The 20,223-nt window shown below is 36.8% G+C and overlaps 1 protein-coding gene across 2 annotated transcripts in view; it reads right to left on the bottom strand.

Annotated features, from left to right (window-relative positions):
* Window positions 1–350: 350 nt before the first annotated feature.
* LOC136858722 (leucine-rich repeat-containing protein 40) overlaps window positions 351–20,223 on the bottom strand; it is a 189,067-nt gene continuing 169,194 nt past the window's right edge. Inside the window, exons 11-12 of one of the 2 annotated variants that reach the window (XM_067138463.2) lie at window positions 5,302–5,389; window positions 351–1,461 (exon numbers count right to left, since the gene is read on the bottom strand). In XM_067138463.2, the coding sequence (XP_066994564.2) occupies window positions 1,333–1,461; window positions 5,302–5,389 (217 nt within the window). In that variant the 3' untranslated portion in view covers window positions 351–1,332. The remainder of the gene's footprint in view (window positions 1,462–5,301; window positions 5,390–20,223) is intronic. The other variant, XM_067138464.2, reaches the window with a different exon arrangement.

Here is a 20,223-nt window from a genome sequence, read left to right as displayed (position 1 = left end):
TGACCCCCTAGGGGTCGAAACTAGTCTTGACTATATTTACTTGCTTAATGTAAAATAAATTTGTATTGATAAGGTGGAAACTCATATACATATTGTTTTTTGTAAAGAAGTTGGCTGTGTCCGTGGGTAAAGTGTTGGGGACATGCGCATTTGCCCTCCATGCACAAACATTTCCCACTGCTTGTATGGTTGTTTACCTGGATGATCGGAGGTTGAAAAAAAAAAAAAAAAAAGAACAGCTCTCGTAAAATCTAACCCGCCATCAAAATGAAAAGAAATATTATGTAAACGTACAGAACGTCCAAGCAGTGGTCTCGGCAAAATTTCACTTCTACCATCTACAAGGTTAGGTCAGCATTTGAAGTTGATGGGACGGTATTGAGAGGCTGATGAAATTATTTTGAACTCACTTATACAACAAAATTCTAATATATTTCCATTATAAATCTTACATGCATTTCTCACTATACACATAATTACATGACAGAAGAAGAAACAGCATTTGGAATATTGAGCCAGTGGTATCATTCAATTTACTACCATACTCTCATTTTAACTGCTTGAAAAACAGCCTAATCTTACTCAACCATTTGTGATTGGCCACTTTTTCAACAAAGTCAATTTGCAGAAAGAATGACTTTAAACTTGCTAAATGTGCTAATGTAAGAAATAGCCCTGCCAGAATTACAGCAACAAGTCAAGGAAAGAACACAACACTTTGTCCATGATATGTTTAAATGGTGAATGGCACACACTGATAACATATGTATATAATAATACACAGCTGTTATAAAAATATTCTTTAGGGCAGGAAAGCACATTCCTTTAAATCTTCAACCTCATAATAAACAGATCCTTTCTGACAATACAGAAAAAGAGTCAATACATTTGAGATTGTAGGTTAAATAACAAAAACAAATAGATGAAACAAGTTCTGTACACAACCAACGCATTTTTAGCCTGCCCAAGTTTTTAAGGCACAGAATATTAAAATACTTCACATAAATAATACTGCTTTTCAATATCCTAATGATAATACACTAAATTTCAGCCCTACATAAATACAGAATGTCAGATTAATACTGGTCGTGAATGAGTAATAGTTGTTTTGTTCAATAATAGCTTTCTTATTATTAATTAAAATGAATAAAACCAAGTATATATACTCATACAAATGAGTCAGAAGAAATGAAAATAAACTTTAGAATATGCTCATTTCAAAATACACAAAAATAAAACAGGTACTGACTAGTGTGACTAGTTACTTTCATTCTACAGAACAACATAAACATACAGCACTATGTTAAAGCTGTACTACAGTGAATGAATGTGCTAAGAAGCTGCCACTCTTATTGCTGCTGGGGGATGCGGTCCCGGAGGTATGACAGCACTTCTGCGGTGCCCTTCTCCAGTACTGAATATCGTGGCTGTCGAAAGCAATTCCCAGACAGCTCCAGGGATCTAAAAATAACAATTACAAAGATCTAGAAATTGTAATGACTAGTGAAATTAGAAAGATTGCCATTTATACTCTACCAGTGCACTACAGCCCTGATGAGCCAATATAGCTCCTCAACTGTTTTCAAGTAGACTGAGTAGAGCTCGAACCAGCCCTGGCTGTGACTGTGAGGCCATATTGAATTTTACCATTAGTCTCATTACACTGAAAATTAGGAGTTTAATAAGAATTTAATTGCAGTGTAATGAGATTAAATCAACATGTTTCATAGGCAATGTTATTGGATTCCTTATATACTGTACCGTACAAAAGAACTGGAAACACAGATAAGGCTATTTGCAGATGTTATACTGTATAAAGTAGTAAAAAAAGTTACAGGATTGTAAGCAACTACAGAAAGACCTTGACAGTGTTGTGAGAGGGATAGCAGTATGATAATAAACGGGGTGAAATATCCAGCTGTAAGTTTCATCAAGAGGAGAAGTCCTCGTAGTTTACAGTGTTGATGGGGTGACAGTAACTCATGGGGATCGCTATTAAGTACCTAGGTGTTAACCCTTTCGCTTTCGTGGTAACGATCCATTGGTACCCATCGTTCCTGCAAAAACTGTCACGGTCCAAGTCCCGTCCCCCTATTTTGGCCTAGAGCCTTACAATTAAGATATTTTCCTTTCTTTTTTCATTTCAGACAATTTTTTCCCACTATAACTCTCTCTTTTATTAAAAAATATAGAGCCACAGAAAGAATCATCTCTCGAAGTCACCTCTTCTACTCTGTCCAAATAGGGCTGTTCCTTCAAAATGTATGTAAATAATGCCCATCTACTATGACATAACAATTCTGCAATTTCAAATGCTAAAATAAATTACAAACATGATCAACAGTAGCATTTTTATTCCAACAAAGTTATAAGTTTGTGAAATATATTTACAAGTGTACCTGAGTGTTTATAAATACAGTAGAAGTCCGCTGTAGCGAGTACGGCATATAACGAGAACTCCGTTATAGCGATGACATTTTTCTGTCCCTTCAAAATTCCTATATTAAACTGTGTACCGTCCTTCGGTTACAGCGAGAACCCTATCACTGGCGCATCCGTTATTACAAGCGATCGATTACCTTCGGCATCGTTTCCACGCTATGTGCACTAACGATTTCTCTCGTCGACATTCGAAGGCGATGTCGGAGTCGATTAGTAATATTCGTCGACAGTTGTTCCGTAAAGAAAATTCGAAATGAAACAGAACATATTTTCGTAATAAATGCGTAAATAACATATCCGATAATGGTTGTTAACTCGTTAAAATTAAGGCTGACTAAACGACCGCTTAATTTTGAGGCTAAATACTGCAATTAAGTAAGAATGGGATACACCTTGAGATATGGCAGAGTGATTAATTGATTTCAGATGTTAGTTTATATTTTGTCGCTCCTGGTTATATTACGGAAAGGCTATTATGAAAATTTATAACGAGAAAGGTATAATTTCTCTACTGGCGCTTGAAGTGTGTTTTCATCATACGTATAGTACGGTTAAGTTAGGATACGTGACGCTGTTTGAATAAGAAAACTGAAACGTTTGCAACAAAATGCTATCGATCATCTTCGGTACGGTATAGTTTTCTCACTTTGTGCATTTGTGAGCTCTCTCGTTGACATTCAAAGGCGATGTTGGAGTTTATTAGTAATACCCATTGACTGCTGTTCTCTAAAGAAAATTCGAAATGAAAGAGGAAAACACCTTATCGTAATAAATGCGTAAATAACGTGGCCGATAGCAGTTGTTAACTCGTTAAAAATAAAGACTGAAGTAAACAATATCTTAATTTTAATGTTATATACAGAAATTAAGTAAGAATGTTATACACCTCAAGATATGGCAGAGTACCGGTAAATCACTGATTTCAGAGGATATTTCATATCTTGTTGCGTCTAGTTACGGCTATTTACATGTAAATTTTTCACGAAGAGGTTATTTCTCTTTATGCGTTTGAAATATGTTTTCACGATAGGCTACATATACGGTTAGGTTAGGTGACGCTGTTTGAAGAAGAAAGCTGAGGTGTTTGCCACAGAAATCTCTGGAGTGATACCGTATTTCTCCGAATCCAAGACTTTTTTTTCTCAGAATCTCATGCGGAAACTCAAGGGTTGTTGCATTCGCGGCCTAACAGTAAGTTAATGGATACCACTGGCAACTACCGCGGTAACCACGCTGCTTCTTTTCACATGCGCACAGAACTCGTTGACAATAAACGACCGCCCCTTTACCACACATCACTACCGGTTCTACAGTGTAGAGTGCCTGTGTGTTTCTCAAATCTGCAGAATGACATCAAAGCATGCGACCCTTCGAATTCTTAGAAAAGCCATGGCTACTCAGTGGCAGAGTCATAACGCGTCTATTGTACTTGATGCTTAGTAAAATTAAGGTTTATAGACAGCAGGAATATTTTCGTGATGGACAGTCGTATTGTAAAGATACGTGGAAAAGGTATTGCCGGAAAATTTTCAACGGGTTCTAGTCGATATTATGATGCCAATTATATAAGTTAATGTTTATTAAACACACGGAAATGTAGAATAATTGTGCAGCCGCAAGAAAATACGGCATAGGCCTAACTAAAGCCAATATTTGGCGTTAGCGTGAAGACAAAGAGCTAAAAAAAATGCGCACTGTACAAAAAATGCATTCAGTGGTCCGCAGCAAGGATGCTTTAAAGAAGTCGAAGATGAAATTGTGAGGTATGTGCACGAAAAACGCAAGGGCGGAATGGCCATACCGTGGCGCAATAAACTTGTTCGTTGACTTTCAACGTTCACGATTAGGCCAGTACATCGCTAGCCGCTGAATTTGGCCGAACCCAACAAGCGAGACGTGCGTGTAGCGGCAGCCGGTTATATCTGACGCTGTGTAAAAGTAACAGTTTTATAGATAGCAAGAATAATTTCCTGATGAATCGTTGTATTGTAGAGACGCATGGAATAGGTATTGCCGGAAAATTTTCAACGAGTTCTCTTCAGTATTATGATGCCAATGTTGAGTTAATGGTCCTTAAACCCGCGGAAATAAAGAATTGTGCAGCCGCCAAAAATAAAGAAATACACCGTGACGAAAGTCAATGTTCGGCATCTAAAAATAGTCTAAAAATGCGTAAGCCTACTGTAAGACAAGGCATTCATATGATTTTACAAACTTCTTTTTGAGCCTGATTTAAATTTTTTGAAGGAAAAAGTGGGGTTCATCTTGGATTCGGAGATATACGGCACTATATTTTTTTCAGAATGAAATTAAACATACACTTTCACGTAGTATCGGATTACGAAAAATAACAAACAAGTAAGCCGTAGTGTGGATATCATCTACGGAAACGCAAGTTTTGAACAAACTGATTGCCTTTTCATACCGATTTTAAAGTGCATGAAGGGTTTTCCGACTTTTATACAAAAATCGGATATAACGACAATCCGTTATAGCGAGTAAATTTTTCGCTGTTACGAATTCTCGCTATAACGGACTTCTACTGTATTAAATGTCAAAGATGATCAACAAAAGCATCATTTTATCCAAATGAAGTTTTAAGACATTTAACACAAATGTCAAGTGCACTTTAGTGCTCATTTTATCTAAATGTTGTGTATTTTTGTGATATTCTTTCAATGTCACAATCCATTTTATGTAGTGTTTTAACACATTGCTGATCGGATGCTTGAGATTGTCACATACCCTGTGGACCGGACATTTTTCTACTAAGCATACTATGGTGCACTTGATTATAAAAATGTACATAAATATTAAACCAGTCATGATTTTATATTTAAAGTTGATATGAGTACTCACCAATGCCCCTAGTAGTACTTGGAGAGTATGGTATCTTTGGAAGCATGACCCATCATTAATGTTTACATCGTTGTCGTCATCAGAGTCACTTGAATAAATAAGCACACTAGGTGTAGAGGCTTGAATATCACTTCCACTATCACTCTCACATTCAGTTTCCACTAATTCATTATCACTATATCCATTTGAACGATCATCGGCATATAATTCTTCTAAAATATCGTCAGCTAACACCAATGACTGAACCGGCAGAAAGAAAGTCGACGTTTCAAAACTAAATCAAAGAATAAAAAGAGGCCGTGAATAAAAGAAAAGTGGCAGATATGCATCTACGATTTATTCTACTCAATGAGCAAGTCTGAAATAGTTCAATATATGGCCAAGAGATGTCACAGGAAGACCAAAAAAAAATGTCGTGAATAAAACCGAGATTTCTCGGGGCCCGTCACCCATGTGTTAAGCATAGCCTAAGGACTAGTTAACCATTTTAATTTTAGTATTAAGACAACATGCCTGAAGATGCCTAATATATTTAGGCAAAACATGTCCCATTATTCCATTATGTAACATTGGTTTTGACTTCTAATAAATCACAAATTTTATTGAGAAGGTGGACTTCTATGAGATAATTCTTTCGTGAGCGTAACTGTTACAGTAACGATCTGTCATTACCGGCCTTTTTAAATTATTTTTATTATTTAGTTATTTACACGCCAGATAGCAGCATTTTTCACAGAATAAGAAGAGCACAGTTTTAACTCACGTTATGCTCCACGAGAACTGCCAACTATCTATATTTATAGATATTCTTAGAGTCTGAAACGTGCTCACTGGAGTTCAGCGTCTTCTTTACATTGTGGTTGGCGGCAAACTTGCGTGCATTTCTCTCTGATTTCACTGGAGATTATATAGTGAAATTAAGCAGCATCATAAGCAATATATTTAGTTTACTTATTAGTTCATTATTTAAATAGTTTTCTTAGGTAATTAGGTGCATAGTGTTAGTGATAGATATAGTTAGGTTAAGCCTAATTATTTATCGTGTGCAAAATAGCGGAAAGAATCATTTAGCTGACAATATCAAGGAATAACTTGACAATTATTCAAGTTATGATGTTTCTTTGTCCGAATCAGAAAGTGTTGATGACGATGATGATCCAGCACCTCCAGTGTTAATGTGGATAGTGATTCGCAAAAATGACTGACATTTTTCAGTGAAGCATCACTTCACACATTTTAAATTATCCTTTGATGTAATGCACATAGATTCTTGATATTTACCATGCTAGTCAACAACATGAATCACAAACTTGGGCAGTGAACACCATTTCTCAGAATTATTTCAAAACTTCCAAAATCTGAAACTTGTAACTTTGTTTCCACATTTGTTATTGTTTTTAAACATTGAACCCCTTTGGTTTAGAGACATGACTTACTTGCAGTGATAAGTGATGTATACTCTATGTTTACATATTTTCATGTTGATATCTCTATTGCTGTTCCTTCCATGTAATATTAAAAGAAGCTTGTACATTGTGTGGTAAATATGGCTGAGATTTTTTGTATGTCCAACAGCCAAGAGCTTGAAAGCGAAAGGGGTAATATAAGGAAAGGTCTTCGTATAGTTATGAGGATATTTAGGGGTTGTAGTAAGGATGTAGAGTGTATAAGTCTCTGGTAAGACCCCAATTGAATGGATGAAAACCATAACGGTATAAGTGACATTAAAAAAAAAAAGAGGTAAGTGCAGGATGTAACTTCGGGAGGATGTATCTTTTCACCAGCAAAGAGATACAAGTGATAGCGGTAATATTCTGCGCTCTAGTGATGGGTGGTATAACTACAAATAGCATACTTTATATGAGTGTTAAGATGTTTAAATGCCTTTTTCTCTGAATGACCAAAATGCTACTTATACCGGTATGGTTTTCATCCATTCAATTAGAGTATGGTTCTGGTATATGGTACCCTCACCAGGAATACTTGATTCGAGAACTGGAAAAGATCCAAAGGAAAGCAGCATAATTTGTTCGGGGTGATTTCTGACAAACGAGTAGTGTTAAGAAAATGTTACACACTTTTGACGGGAAGACTTGGGTGTAAGGAGACTAACGGTTTGACTATATGGAATGTTCTGAGCTGTCAGTGGAGAGATGGCTTGGAATGACAATATTAGGTGAATAAGCGTAAGTGGAGTTTTTAAAAGTAGGAAGGATCATAATATGAAGATAAAGTTTGAATTCAAGGGGACAAATTGGGGAAAATACTCTTTTTATAAGAAGAGGAGTTAGGGATTGATATAATTTACCAAGGGAGATGTGTGATAAATTTACAACTTGTTTGATATTTAAGAAATGAGTAGGTAAACAAACAATAAGGAATCAAAATTAACTTCCAACCTATTAGGTCATGTTATGTACATATAGTGCGTGTTGAAGAGATGTTAAATACAGAACAAAAATGGTCAACTGGACATGGTGTCCGACTGATTGTTTGTGATATATGGACATATCTCAAAATTTGTGATACTCCCCTTACCTCTGGAATATATTCATTCAGTGAAATGATCTATAACATGCTCTGACAATGTTAATTATTAAAACATTTATTCCATATGTATTATTTCATTATAGACATTTCTGGAATATTTAGAGTGTGTTTACATTAAGCCCCAATTACAAGAACAATTGATTTAAGTGGCTGAGACCTGGACAATGACAAGAAGGGACGAAAGTAGAATTCAAGCCAGCAAAATGAAAGACCTAAGAAGTATTATAGGATGGGCAAGGACAGAGTGAGAAACGAAGATGTTAGAAAGGCATTTAGAATAGAAAACCTAAATGAAAGAACTGATAGGTATAAACTAAGATAATTTGTACAAGTAAACAAGATGGAGGAGAAAAGAATACCAAAACAGATGATGGAGATGAAGTTCAAGGGAAAGACAGCAAGAGGGGAAACCTAGAACAAGATGGATTGATTCAATAAACAAGAGTGCAAAAAGAACAAACTGGACTGGAACAAAATGATGGAAGAGGTAGAGTGCAATAGAACCTCGATAATTCAAAATTGGTTAATTCAAAATCTCACTTAATTTGAAGAAGGTCTCATTCCCAGAAACACGAGATACAGTTTTGCATATTATTTAAACTGTTTCATTCGAAATACGATAATTCTTAATTCGAAGAACAATGTTGGTTCCATCACTGAAATGCAAACCTGCCTTAGTATTTTACAGAGTAATTTAAATTCAAAATTTCTCCGCGTCATGACAGAACGCATCTTCCAGAATGTGCAAGGGTAATTTTCTGCACTTTCACTCACTTTGGTGTCTCTACAGTGTGCTTCATATCTGCTAAGTTCAAGTGAAATCGTAATTCTTTTGTATTCAGCGTTTTAAGGAACGCCACGATATCATGTACCGGTAGCAGGCAGTGTGCGGAGAAGCAGTATCAGCGAACACTGGCGATGCCGACAGTTGGCAAAAAAGCGTGGCTCATATAATCAATTCCTATGCACGGAACAATATTGTCAATGCTGATGTAACTGCATTGGTTTTCTTTTTGCTTTTTTAGTGCCGAGCCCAGGCGGACTTACGGTTATCCCCAGCCGGGAAGTCTTATAAGAGTTGGTGTCATTGTACTGTGTTGCAATGCACATGGAAGCGAAAGACTTCCTCCGCTCATCATAGGAAGGTTCGATAAGCAACGATGTTTTAAGGCCGTCGGGCAGTTACCGTGCAAGTACTACTATTGGCTTTACGTCGCACCGACACAGATAGGTCTTAACATAGGAAACTTAAAAGGGTCCACCTTTTTAATATAAATAAATGTTTTTTACAACATATATTTACACTTGGAACTAGTTTCGACGCTGTTTGGAGTCATCTTCAGCCAAAATGTGGGAAATAGGCATAGGCATAAGCATGCAGACATTTACATTATACAAGATGTTAAACCAGTGTGATTAAATAAAAGACATGAAATAGTGAATTACAATGTCAGTTTACAAAATGGTCATGAAGGGTGAGTCAAAATTGTATAAACATGAGTTAGGGCTCAAAAACATAATTACTTAAAAAACATATAAACTGCAACAAAACCACGCAGAAGTTCGAGATGAAATTGGCATTGGAGATTCAAAATATTTCAGACACTTTTTCAATGAATGTTGCCTGCCGCGAGTGTAGTACAAAACAATAGGTTAGATTTCAACAAAACACAATTGTCTCAAAAATGCACATAGCATTTTAAAAATATTTTTGGGTTGAGATGAAACTTGGCAGTTAGGGATTGAAATCACTTATTCACTAAGCGTCAATTCAAAACCAGCTGTGAAAGGCGAGACAAAATTGTACCAGCGTGAGTTTAGACTCGATAAATGCAAAACCTGAAACACATGCAACACACTCGAAACTGTAGGTTCACGATGAATTTGGCACATAAAGGTCTGCGTTCACTCATTCGTTGAATGTCACTGGTACGAGTGTAGTTCAAATACGAGTTAGGATTTAACAGAATCAAGCCTCTTAAAATTGCACGACATCTGAACCCATGGTGCGAGATGAACTTGGCAGTAAAGGTTCGAATTTGTAGATATTCAGTAATGCCATTTCAAAACAGTCCATGAAGGATGAAACAAAAGCTATAACTCACACGAGTTAGGACTTATTAAATACTAATTTCAAATACATATAACATATTCAAAATTCTTCGTAAGTACAAGATGAAATTGGCAGTTAAAGAATTAAAAAAATTTGTAGACACTTCTTTGTCAGATGCTAAATAGGTCAAGCGCAGCATAAGTATGAGACAGGGCTCAACATATCCAAACTTGTACAAATGCATATAACATATCTAAATCCAAGTGTGAGATGAACATGGTAGTTAAAGATTCACATTTGTTGAGGGTGTAGTAAATATATTCAGCTCGACAAGAATACAAAAACATATCAGATGTAAGGCTTTTCAGGCATTTGCTCTATTAACCAGCGTTTCATCTAAGGTCTGACACTAGACTCGTCAGAGTGGGATGTGTCAGAAAGCCTTATATCTGATATGTTTTTGACATGCTCTATTGGTGAAAAATATCTAATTCCCTCCATGGGAATTTAGAATTTTCCATTAAGAATACAAAATTCGAATTATGTAAGACGTTCCTCTGAGAGCTTAGAAGTTGACTGTGCTAATATCTGTGGTCTATTGTTGCAACGTTATGTGTAGGGTGGGGGCAGTTTCTATGATGTTCACAGTTCATTGCGGGACCTAAGGCGGTAAAGCTATGGCGCGAGATGAAGAGGAACAGAGCACGGTGTAAAGTTTAGGTCGGGGGAACAGCCATTGTTGGATTAGGAGGGGAGAGGGAAGAAGGAGCGGTAGGGGAGGAGGAGTGGAAGGAGGGGGACTATGGAGGGTGATGCGGTGAAAGTGTGTGGCGTGACAAAGTATTATGCATAATGTGAAAGACAGATCTGTTTTTCGGAATATTAATATTTTTGAAAAATTCAATGAGAAAGTCGAACAGGATCTTTGGTTTCTCTGAGATATCATATAAGTTTAGGTTTGGATTGAAATATTGATCTAAATGAATATAGCAGTTTTCAGTGACGTCTAGTAAAGAACCTTTGTTCAGAATTTCTAATACCTCAAGATCTTTATCTATTTCAGTAAAGTTGTGCTTGAATTCTTTTATATGTAGGCCGACCGTGGAAAATGAAATTCTTAGATTTAAACAGATAGGTCTTGCAGCAACGATGGGTCAGGAAAGGGCTAGGAGTGGGAAGGTAGCGGCCATGGCCTTAATTAAGGTACAGCTCCAGCATTTGCCTGATGTGAAAATGGGAAACCACGGAAAACCATCTTCAGGGCTGCCGACAGTGGGGTTCGAACCCACTATCTCCCGAATACTGGATACTGGCCGCACTCCGTGCAAGTACAAGGCATCTAAAAATGCGAACAGTACAGTAATCTAAAAAATAAAGCATTTGCACAGGAGAGCCAGCATAATTTGTCCTCATCTTTGGATCGTGTTTTTTTATTTTGTTGCGTGAGGTTATGTTCACCAGTAATTTATCCCAGTGTATTATATCGATGGCTTAGTGCACAAAAAAAGTTGTATGTCCATTTATGGCCAGTTTGGAGTTAATAGCATATTTGGATGTCTCTCAAGCATATCTAGCTAATTCACAATTACAGTATGTCCAAATACCGTATTTACGCGAATAATCCCCGCACATTTTTTTTAAAAATTTGAGGCACAAAATTGAGGTGCGGGTCTTATTTGCGTCAATGTTGACTTTTTTTTTTTTTTTTTTTCCAAAATGAGCCTTCGGTGGCAGGTATTATTTGCGTAAATACGGTAATAGGGAATATGCTGACTTCCAAGATGCATATATTGCATGTCCTAGTTAAAGCAACAACTCTACTTCATGAATATTGTATGTCCCGTATAATTAGAGCCCTGCACGGATGCGGATATCTGCGAAGTTAGTGTCTTGGCGGATACAAACTGTATGGCAGTGAGGATAATTTTGCAGATGATTTCTAAATAATAATGTTTATTGATATTCACTCAGGTATGCCGGGCTGAGTGGCTCAGACGGTTAAGGCGCTGGCCTTCTAACCAAATTTGGCAGGTTTGATCCTGGCTCAGTCTGGTGGTATTTGAAGGTGCTCAAATACGACAGCCCCGTGTCAGTAGATTTACTGGCACGTAAAAAAACTCCTGTGGGACTAAATTCTGGCACCTCGGGATCTCCGAAGACCTTAGAAAAGTAGTTAGTGGGATGTAAAACAAATAACATTATTATTATTTATCACTCAGGTATACTCTTACTTTTGCTTGTGCTTAGATGACCCTTGACATTGGTATGGGAGTATAGTGATATATACAGCCTTGAGACCATAAAGCTGTAAATCTGACCTAAGCCTAAATGGCTCCTGCCCGCAATTAGTGGGAAGGAATGAACGAAGATCAATATGTCGGTAGTTGTCCCAAGAGAAAATCCCTCATAAACCTGTGACTGTAGGGGTTTTGGTGCCACGTGTTAGGCCTATTGTATTATGTTAACAGACCTATCCATTTTGATACCTTGGGTGTAATATGCTGTAGTTGAATATTTACGATATCCGCAGATATCCATTTGCGAATGCAAGTGCGGATGCGGAGCGGATATTATTTTGTATATCCCCACAAGGCTCTACGTATTATAACTTTAGCCTAGGTATGTCCATTTGGTTTTCATTTCACGTGAAAGCGCAGATATTGTATGTCCGGATAAACTATTTTGCTGTTGAAAATTTCACGTTCTTACTGCCTTGATGGAGCACAAATATTGTATGTCCTGGACAAACTATATGTGTGCTCTGCTGTAAGTGCAGTTGACGTGTATCAGGAAAATGATACTTCGACAGAAAAGGTAGAAAAGGAGAACAATAAAACTTTGACTTCCACCTATTCAATACATTAAAAGCTATTATAAAATTAGGATCTCATCCTTATTTTATTGCTTAATTGTTAAAACATAGGACACGTTTCGTTCATATTTTGAACATCTTCAGCTATAAATATTCTTACAAGGTTAAATTGATAACATTGTTCTAGAACTTACACTTATGGTTTGCCATTAACAAATCTGATTAACAAACTTATCCATAATAAACTTTAAAAAACCTCTTAAATATAAAGCGTTTATATATTAGTCATCTTATTGAAAATGATATGACTATTTATTGAGTTTGAAAGTTTAAAACCTTATTCTAATATTTAAAATACAATGCCATTAGTTAGTTTCTGCATAAATACATTTTCAATCTGTTAAATAGCTGAATGTCTTAAAATTATTTGTTGTATACACATTAAAACAATTTGTTACAACTGGCGTAAACTTTTTCACATGTTGTACCATGTGGAATTGAAATCTTAATACACTCTCAAAACAACTGGGGTTAAGGCGTGAATATTATTCTTTTCGTCCATAAAATGACTAAACTGATGCACAATGCTGGTTATAGGTTATGAATTTTGTCCTACTTTAAATATTTAATGTCAAAAATGTGTCGAATTCACAAATTGCTTATAATCTTAACTGGTGTAGGGCAATCCTACAGATGTAAGTGGGGACTCAGTGACTCAGTCAAATGGTGAGAGTCAAGCTTATTATAATTGCTTTTTAATGTATTGAATAGGTGGAAGTCAAAGTTATATTGTTCTCCATTTAACAGACTTTCACTACGGAAAAAACGAAAAGGTAGATTTGTTGGTGAGAGAGAGCCTTAGAAGACTGATAATTCTAAGTTCAGGTTCCGTTGTTCAAAAGAAGGTTTCTTTTGAAAAGCAGAAGATTTTGTGCCATGAGTACCTACTGGTCTCCTGCAGATGCAAATAAGACAGAAATCACAGATTTATTCACTTGTTACTGAGAAACCTACACAGCGTAAAAAGAAGCGAAATCCTGAGAGTTTAAAGGGGAAGAGTAAGTCTTGAACGTAGACCTTTCCTTCTGTAGATGGAGTGGAAAATCACAGGGTATCCTTGAAATTTTTTGTAATACCTTTGCAATATCATTTCAAGTAATAGACCTAGCCTTGAAATACGAAGGTATAACAATTTCATGTGGCTATTTCTAACTAAGAAACAATGTTAGGTTTTGGTCCAACCAATCAAGAAATATATTTAATATGTTTTTTAATTAAATAGCTCACTTGTAAAGTGATGTGTACTGATTGGGTGGCCCAAAACCTAACATTGTTTCTTAGTTTTAACTGTATCAAAACGGATCTATACGATGAAGTTCGTAAATTGTATTGGCAATTTCTAGCAGGGTGTAGCCCTTGTAAGGCAGACCCTCTGATGAGGGTGGGCGGCATCTGCCATGTGTAGGTAATTGCGTGTTATTGTGGTGGAGGATAGTGTTATATGTGGTGTATGAGTTGCAGGGATGTTGGGGACATCACAAACACCCAGCCACCGAGCAACTGGAATTAACTAATGAAAGTTAAAATCCCCGACCTGGCTGGGAATCGAACCCAGAACCTTCTGAACCAAAGGCTAGTATGCTGACCATTCAGCTAATAAGTGGCTCTTACATGGGAACTGACGGAAGATCAGGAAAATGTGCAATAAATAAAACAGGTGATGAAGACACGGATCATGTCAAGATGCACATAGATAGTTTTCCAAGAATGGAATTACATTATTGCCGAAAATATTCGGAAAAACTGTATTTGTCTCCAGAACTGAATGTGGCAAAGATGTATAGATTGTATCGTGATTCATTCTGTCCAAATAAAAATATCAAACCTGTCTCAGAGAGTGTGTACAGGGCTATATTCTAGAGCTATAATTCAGTGTACTTAAGAAGGATCAGTGTTCAAGATGTAACCAGAATTACAGTGTTGCTGATAAAGCTCCACCAGAGAATGAATAGAAAGGTCATAAGGAATGTAAATTAGCATCAATGAAAATGAATAAAGAAGACAAAAGCAGAGCGATCAAAGACAAAGGAATTCCACAGAGGACAAAACATTTGATCTACAGGCGATAATGTCCATACCATTTGCAGGTGATGCTCAAATTTATTACAGAAGTAAACTATCAGTGTTTAATTTTACTATATACGATTGCTGCAAATCACACGGTGATGGACACTGCTACATATGGGGCGAGACAAATGGTGGTGAAGGTTCATCAGAAATAGGGATTTTTCTTCTGGACTACCTTTCTAATTTGCCTGACAGTGTCAAACATGTTTTCAGTTTTTCTGGCACATATGGTAGGCAAAACCGAAATCAGTTCACTTCTGCAGTTTTACTTTACGCTGTCAATAAGTGTCAACATTTGCAGGTGTTTGATATGAAATTCAAGGAAAGTGGGCACTCCTACCTAGAAGCAGATTCAGTGCATGCAACAATAGAACGTGCAAGGAAGCACAAAAGTATATACACGACTAGAGAATGGAATGTTCTTATTCAAGTGGCCCGTAAGAACCCTTTGCTTTACAATGTGAAGCATTTGATGTATTCTGATTTCAAAGATCTGCAAAAACTTGCATCTGTAATAATGCTTAACACAAAAACAAACAATGATGGTGAAAGGGTAAACTGGCTTAAGATCAAGTGGCTGAGGTTTGAAAAGTGTTTTCATTCACTACTCAATTCAAATACGATCTTAACCACCCCATATTTGAGAAAATTGATGTCAAAAAAAAAAAAAAAAAAAAAAAAAAAAAAAAAAAAAAAAAAAAAAAAAAAAAAAAAGAGAAACGAGAAACTGATTACGTGGGGCACCATCAATCTCTTCCCAAATTATTCAGAGACACTAAGCGTGTTGCAAGCAAAGAAGAAGAAGGATTTACTCCATTTACTCAACAATGGAGTCATCCCTTCTGAATACAGGCACTTCATTGAAGACATCCCTACTACCAAGAAGTCAAAGCGATTTTGTACCCTGGGTGAGTAATCACTAATGATGAGGAAGAATAGCACTATTTTGAAAGATTTGAGACATATTTATAACTGAACAGTGATTATTCAACTCTATTTAATTACTTATTATTCATACCTTGTGATTATTACTTATTTATTTACATATTTCACACCCACATTGAAGCACTTTAATCAATACATTTGAGTTAATTTCTTCTTTTTCTTCTCCCAGAACTTTCTCATCCTCTCCGACCTGGAAGCCCTTTGTGTGTCCGATATAGTATATTGTTTCCATTCAACTGTTTTTAGTTTGAGACTTATGTTTTTGTTCTTCAAAATCCTCTTCTCTTTTCTGTCTTTGATTTGTTGCCGAGTTATACCCAATTCTTCCAAATCATCCTGAACTTCTTTGAGCCAATTATTATTGATTTTATTTTTCAAAAAGTAATCAAATAGTTGTTTCAATATCCTGGTCTCTGGTAATCTTGATATGTGACAGGAAAAGGAAATTCTTCTTTTACGCATTGTAGATATTATTGATTCACATTCACGATAGACAATGTTGTTAGGCAACAATTCTCACTGTCCATCAACTTGGTGTTTTTTATTAATAATTGTTCTAAGAATTCTTTTATCAGTTTTCTGTAATTTGTCTGTTGTAGATTTTACATTTAATTTGAATAAAGTTTCACTAACATACGTTGCCTCTGGTTTAACTATGGAATTATAGTGTTTCAGCTTAGCGTTTATTGAAAGAGATTTCTTTTTTTTAGGTTGGCCAGGTAAGTCTTCGTGCTTGTTTAAATTTAGTTGTTCTGTGTTCTATTGCTTCTCTTTCATTTGTGTTCCATGTTATTATTTCCCCAAGATATTTGAATATCTGAACAATTTTAATCTCTTTATTACTGTTCAGCTGAATAACTGGTAAATCAACTTTAAAAGTTGGCATCATTTCTGTTTTTTCAAATGAAATTTGTAATCCCATACCTTGTGATGTTATTAACAAAAAAAATCATTTAATAATCAATGACGAAAAAAGAATGTTGAAATAAATTCCTTTGAGAAATACAATGTTTGTGCCTTGAAGATCTCTTTCACATTGTTAGTGCCAAATGTTGTATGTCCCAACCTTCCATTAAAATTAGTGAATAATTCCTTTACTGATGCACAAAAATGTGGTACAATTGTTGAAATACAATTACAAAGAAATAATCTACAGATCAGTAACACTGGCTACAGCCATATTATTTGTCATAAGTAACTGCAACTTCATAAACTTTCATTTTTAGTTTTCTCAGAATCAAAAATAAATAATAATTTTGTGTGGCTATTTCTAGCCGAGTGCAGCCCTTAAGGCAGACCCTCCGATGAAGGTGGGCAGCATTTCCCATGTAACTGCGTGTTATTTAGGTGGAGGATAGTGCTATGTGTGGTGTGTGAGTTGCAGGGATGTTGGGGACAGCACAAACACCCAGCACCCAGGCCATTGGAATTAACCAATGAAGGTTAAATCCTGACCCGGCTGGGAATCGAACCCGGGACTCTCTGAACCAAAGCCCAGTAATGCTGAACATTCAGCCAACGAGTCAGGTATTCTCAGATTCATGATTTTTGGACATACAATGTTTGTGCACTAAGTCATCGATATTTGAATAATGTAAATGCACCTTGTTGGACACAATTTGTACATAGCTTTTTTCCATGGCATTTGAAAAGTTTAAACTGTGAATCAAGGTGATTGCAAAGATTAATGGGTCTTAGAATATTTTGTGATGCGGCAAGGGTTGGCATTCCTGAATTATGAGAGATGAGAGAAGTGCCATGGCAGGAAATCGTACAAGGATAAAGTCACTACTGTGTTGTAATGCAGACGGAAGTGATTTTCTCCCCTCGTCATACGGAGTTTGATAAGCCACGATGTTTTAAGGGCATTGGGTACTTTCCGTGCAAGTACAAGGCATCTAAAATGCATACATTACAGTAATCCAATGAATAAAGCACTTGCACAGGGGAGCCAGTATAGATATCTCTTCGTCTTTGAACCATGCTTTTTTTCTTTTCATTGTGCGAGGTAATGTTTGCCAGTGAGTTATCTAAGTACAGTAGAAGTCCGCTATAGTGAGTACGGCATATAACGAGAACTCTGTTATAGCGACGACGTTTTTCTGTCCCTTCAAATTTCCTATATTAAACTGTGTATCGTCCTTCGGTTACAGCGAGAACCCTATCACTGGTGCATCCGTTATTACGAGCGATTAAGCGCGCGCGATTTTTTCCGTTACCGATATTTATGCACCCCAGCGATGATATTGCATGCGATCGATTACCTTCGACATCGTTTCCTCGCTATGTGCACTAGCGATTTCTCTCGTCAACATTCGAAGGCGATGTCGGAGTCGATTAGTAATATCCGTCGACAGCTATTCCGTAAAGAAAATTCAAAATGAAAGAGAACATATTTTCGTAATAAATGCGTAAATAACGTGTCCGATAACGGTTTTTAATGATATAGATGTTGATTCCCATAGGGAATCTGAAATATTTGTCCTGAATGAGCAAATTTATAATACCAATTTAAATGGTCCGTTATTGGACATTATAAATTTTCCAGCTAGCTCATTCCTGGTTGCCAGCGTTTCGCCCTCGTGTGCTAGGGTGGGCTCATCAGTTGGTACCTAGCACACCTACCAATACGCTGGCTAGTGCATACCGTGAAGGCCACTGTGTAGGCTAACTGGAGCCACCGGCAGTGCCAATGCACTAAGAGACTTTGTCTCCTCACTAAAAATTGATGCCTGCTTGGCCATCAGATGATATAGATGTTTATTCCCATAGGGAATCTGAAATATTTGTCCTGAATGAGCAAATTTATAATACCAATTTAAATGGTCCGTTATTCGCACACGAGGGCGAAACGCTGGCAACCAGGAATGAGCTAGCTGGAAAATTTATAATGTCCAATAACGGACCATTTAAATTGGTATTATAAATTTGCTCATTCAGGACAAATATTTCAGATTCCCTATGGGAATCAACATCTATATCATCTGATGGCCAAGCAGGCATCAATTTTTAGTGAGGAGACAAAGTCTCTTAGTGCATTGGCACTGCCGGTGGCTCCAGTTAGCCTACGCAGTGGCCTCCACGGTATGCACTAGCCAGCGTATTGGTAGGTGTGCTAGGTACCAACTGATGAGCCCACCCTAGCACACGAGGGCGAAACGCTGGCAACCAGGAATGAGCTAGCTGGAAAATTTATAATGTCCAATAACGGACCATTTAAATTGGTATTAACGGTTTTTAACTCGTTAAAAATTAAGGCTGACTAAACGACCGCTTAATTTTGAGGCTAAATACTGCAATTAAGTAAGAATGGGATACACCTCGAGATACGGCAGAGTGCTTAATTGATTTCATAGGTTAATTTGTATTTTGTCGCGTCTGGTTAAATTACGGAAAGGCTATTATGAAAACTTTTTTTTTGCTAGGGGCTTTACGTCGCACCGACACAGATAGGTCTTATGGCGACGAATGAAAACTTATAGCCAGAAAGGTATAATTTCTCTACTGGTGCTTGATGTGTGTTTTCATCATACGTATAATACGGTTAGGATACGTGGCGGTTTGAATAAGAAAACTGAAACGTTTGCAACAAAATGAGATCGATCATCTTCGGTACGGTACAGTTTTCTCACTTTGTGCATTTGCGAGTTCTCTCGTTGACATTCAAAGGCGATGTTGGAGTTGATAAGTAATACCCATCGACTGCTGTACTCTAAAGAAAATTCGAAATGAAAAGAGTATAACACGTTTTTCGTAATAAATGCGTAAATAACATGGCCGATAGCAGTTGTTAACTCGTAAAAAATAAAGACTGAATAAACGATATCTTAATTTTAGTGTTATATACGGAAATTAAGTAAGAATGTCATACACCTCAAGATATGGCAGAGTACATCTCTGATTTCAGAGGATATTTCATATCTTCTCGCGTCTAGTTACGGCTATTTACATGTAAATTTTTCGCAAGGAGGTTATTTCTCTACATGCGTTTCAAATATGTTTTCATGATGGCTACATATACAGTTAGGTTAGGTGACACTGTTTGAAGAAGAAAGCTGAGGTGTTTGCCACAGAAATCTCTGGAGTGATACCGTATTTCTCCGAATCCAAGACTTTTTTTCTCTCAGAATCTCATGCGAAAACTCAAGAGCTGTTGCATTCGCGGCCTAACAGTAAGTAAATGGAGACCACTAGCAACTACCGCGGTAACCACGCTGCTTCTTTTCACACGCGCACAGAACTCGTTGACAATAAACGACCGCCTCTTTACTACACATCGCTACTGGTTCTACAGTGTACAGTGCCTGTGTGTTTCTCAAATCTGCAGAATGGCATCAAAACATGCGACCCTTCAAATTCTTAGAAAAGCCATGGCTATTCAGTGGCAGTCATAACGCGTCTATTGTACTTGACGCTTAGTAAAATTAAGGTTTAT

The sequence above is a fragment of the Anabrus simplex genome, chromosome 1, assembly GCF_040414725.1.
Source record: "Anabrus simplex isolate iqAnaSimp1 chromosome 1, ASM4041472v1, whole genome shotgun sequence".
In the NCBI taxonomy this organism is placed as follows: domain Eukaryota; kingdom Metazoa; phylum Arthropoda; class Insecta; order Orthoptera; family Tettigoniidae; genus Anabrus; species Anabrus simplex.
The sequence above is the reverse complement of the archived record's forward strand: the minus strand, read 5'-3'. Positions and strand labels throughout refer to the sequence as shown.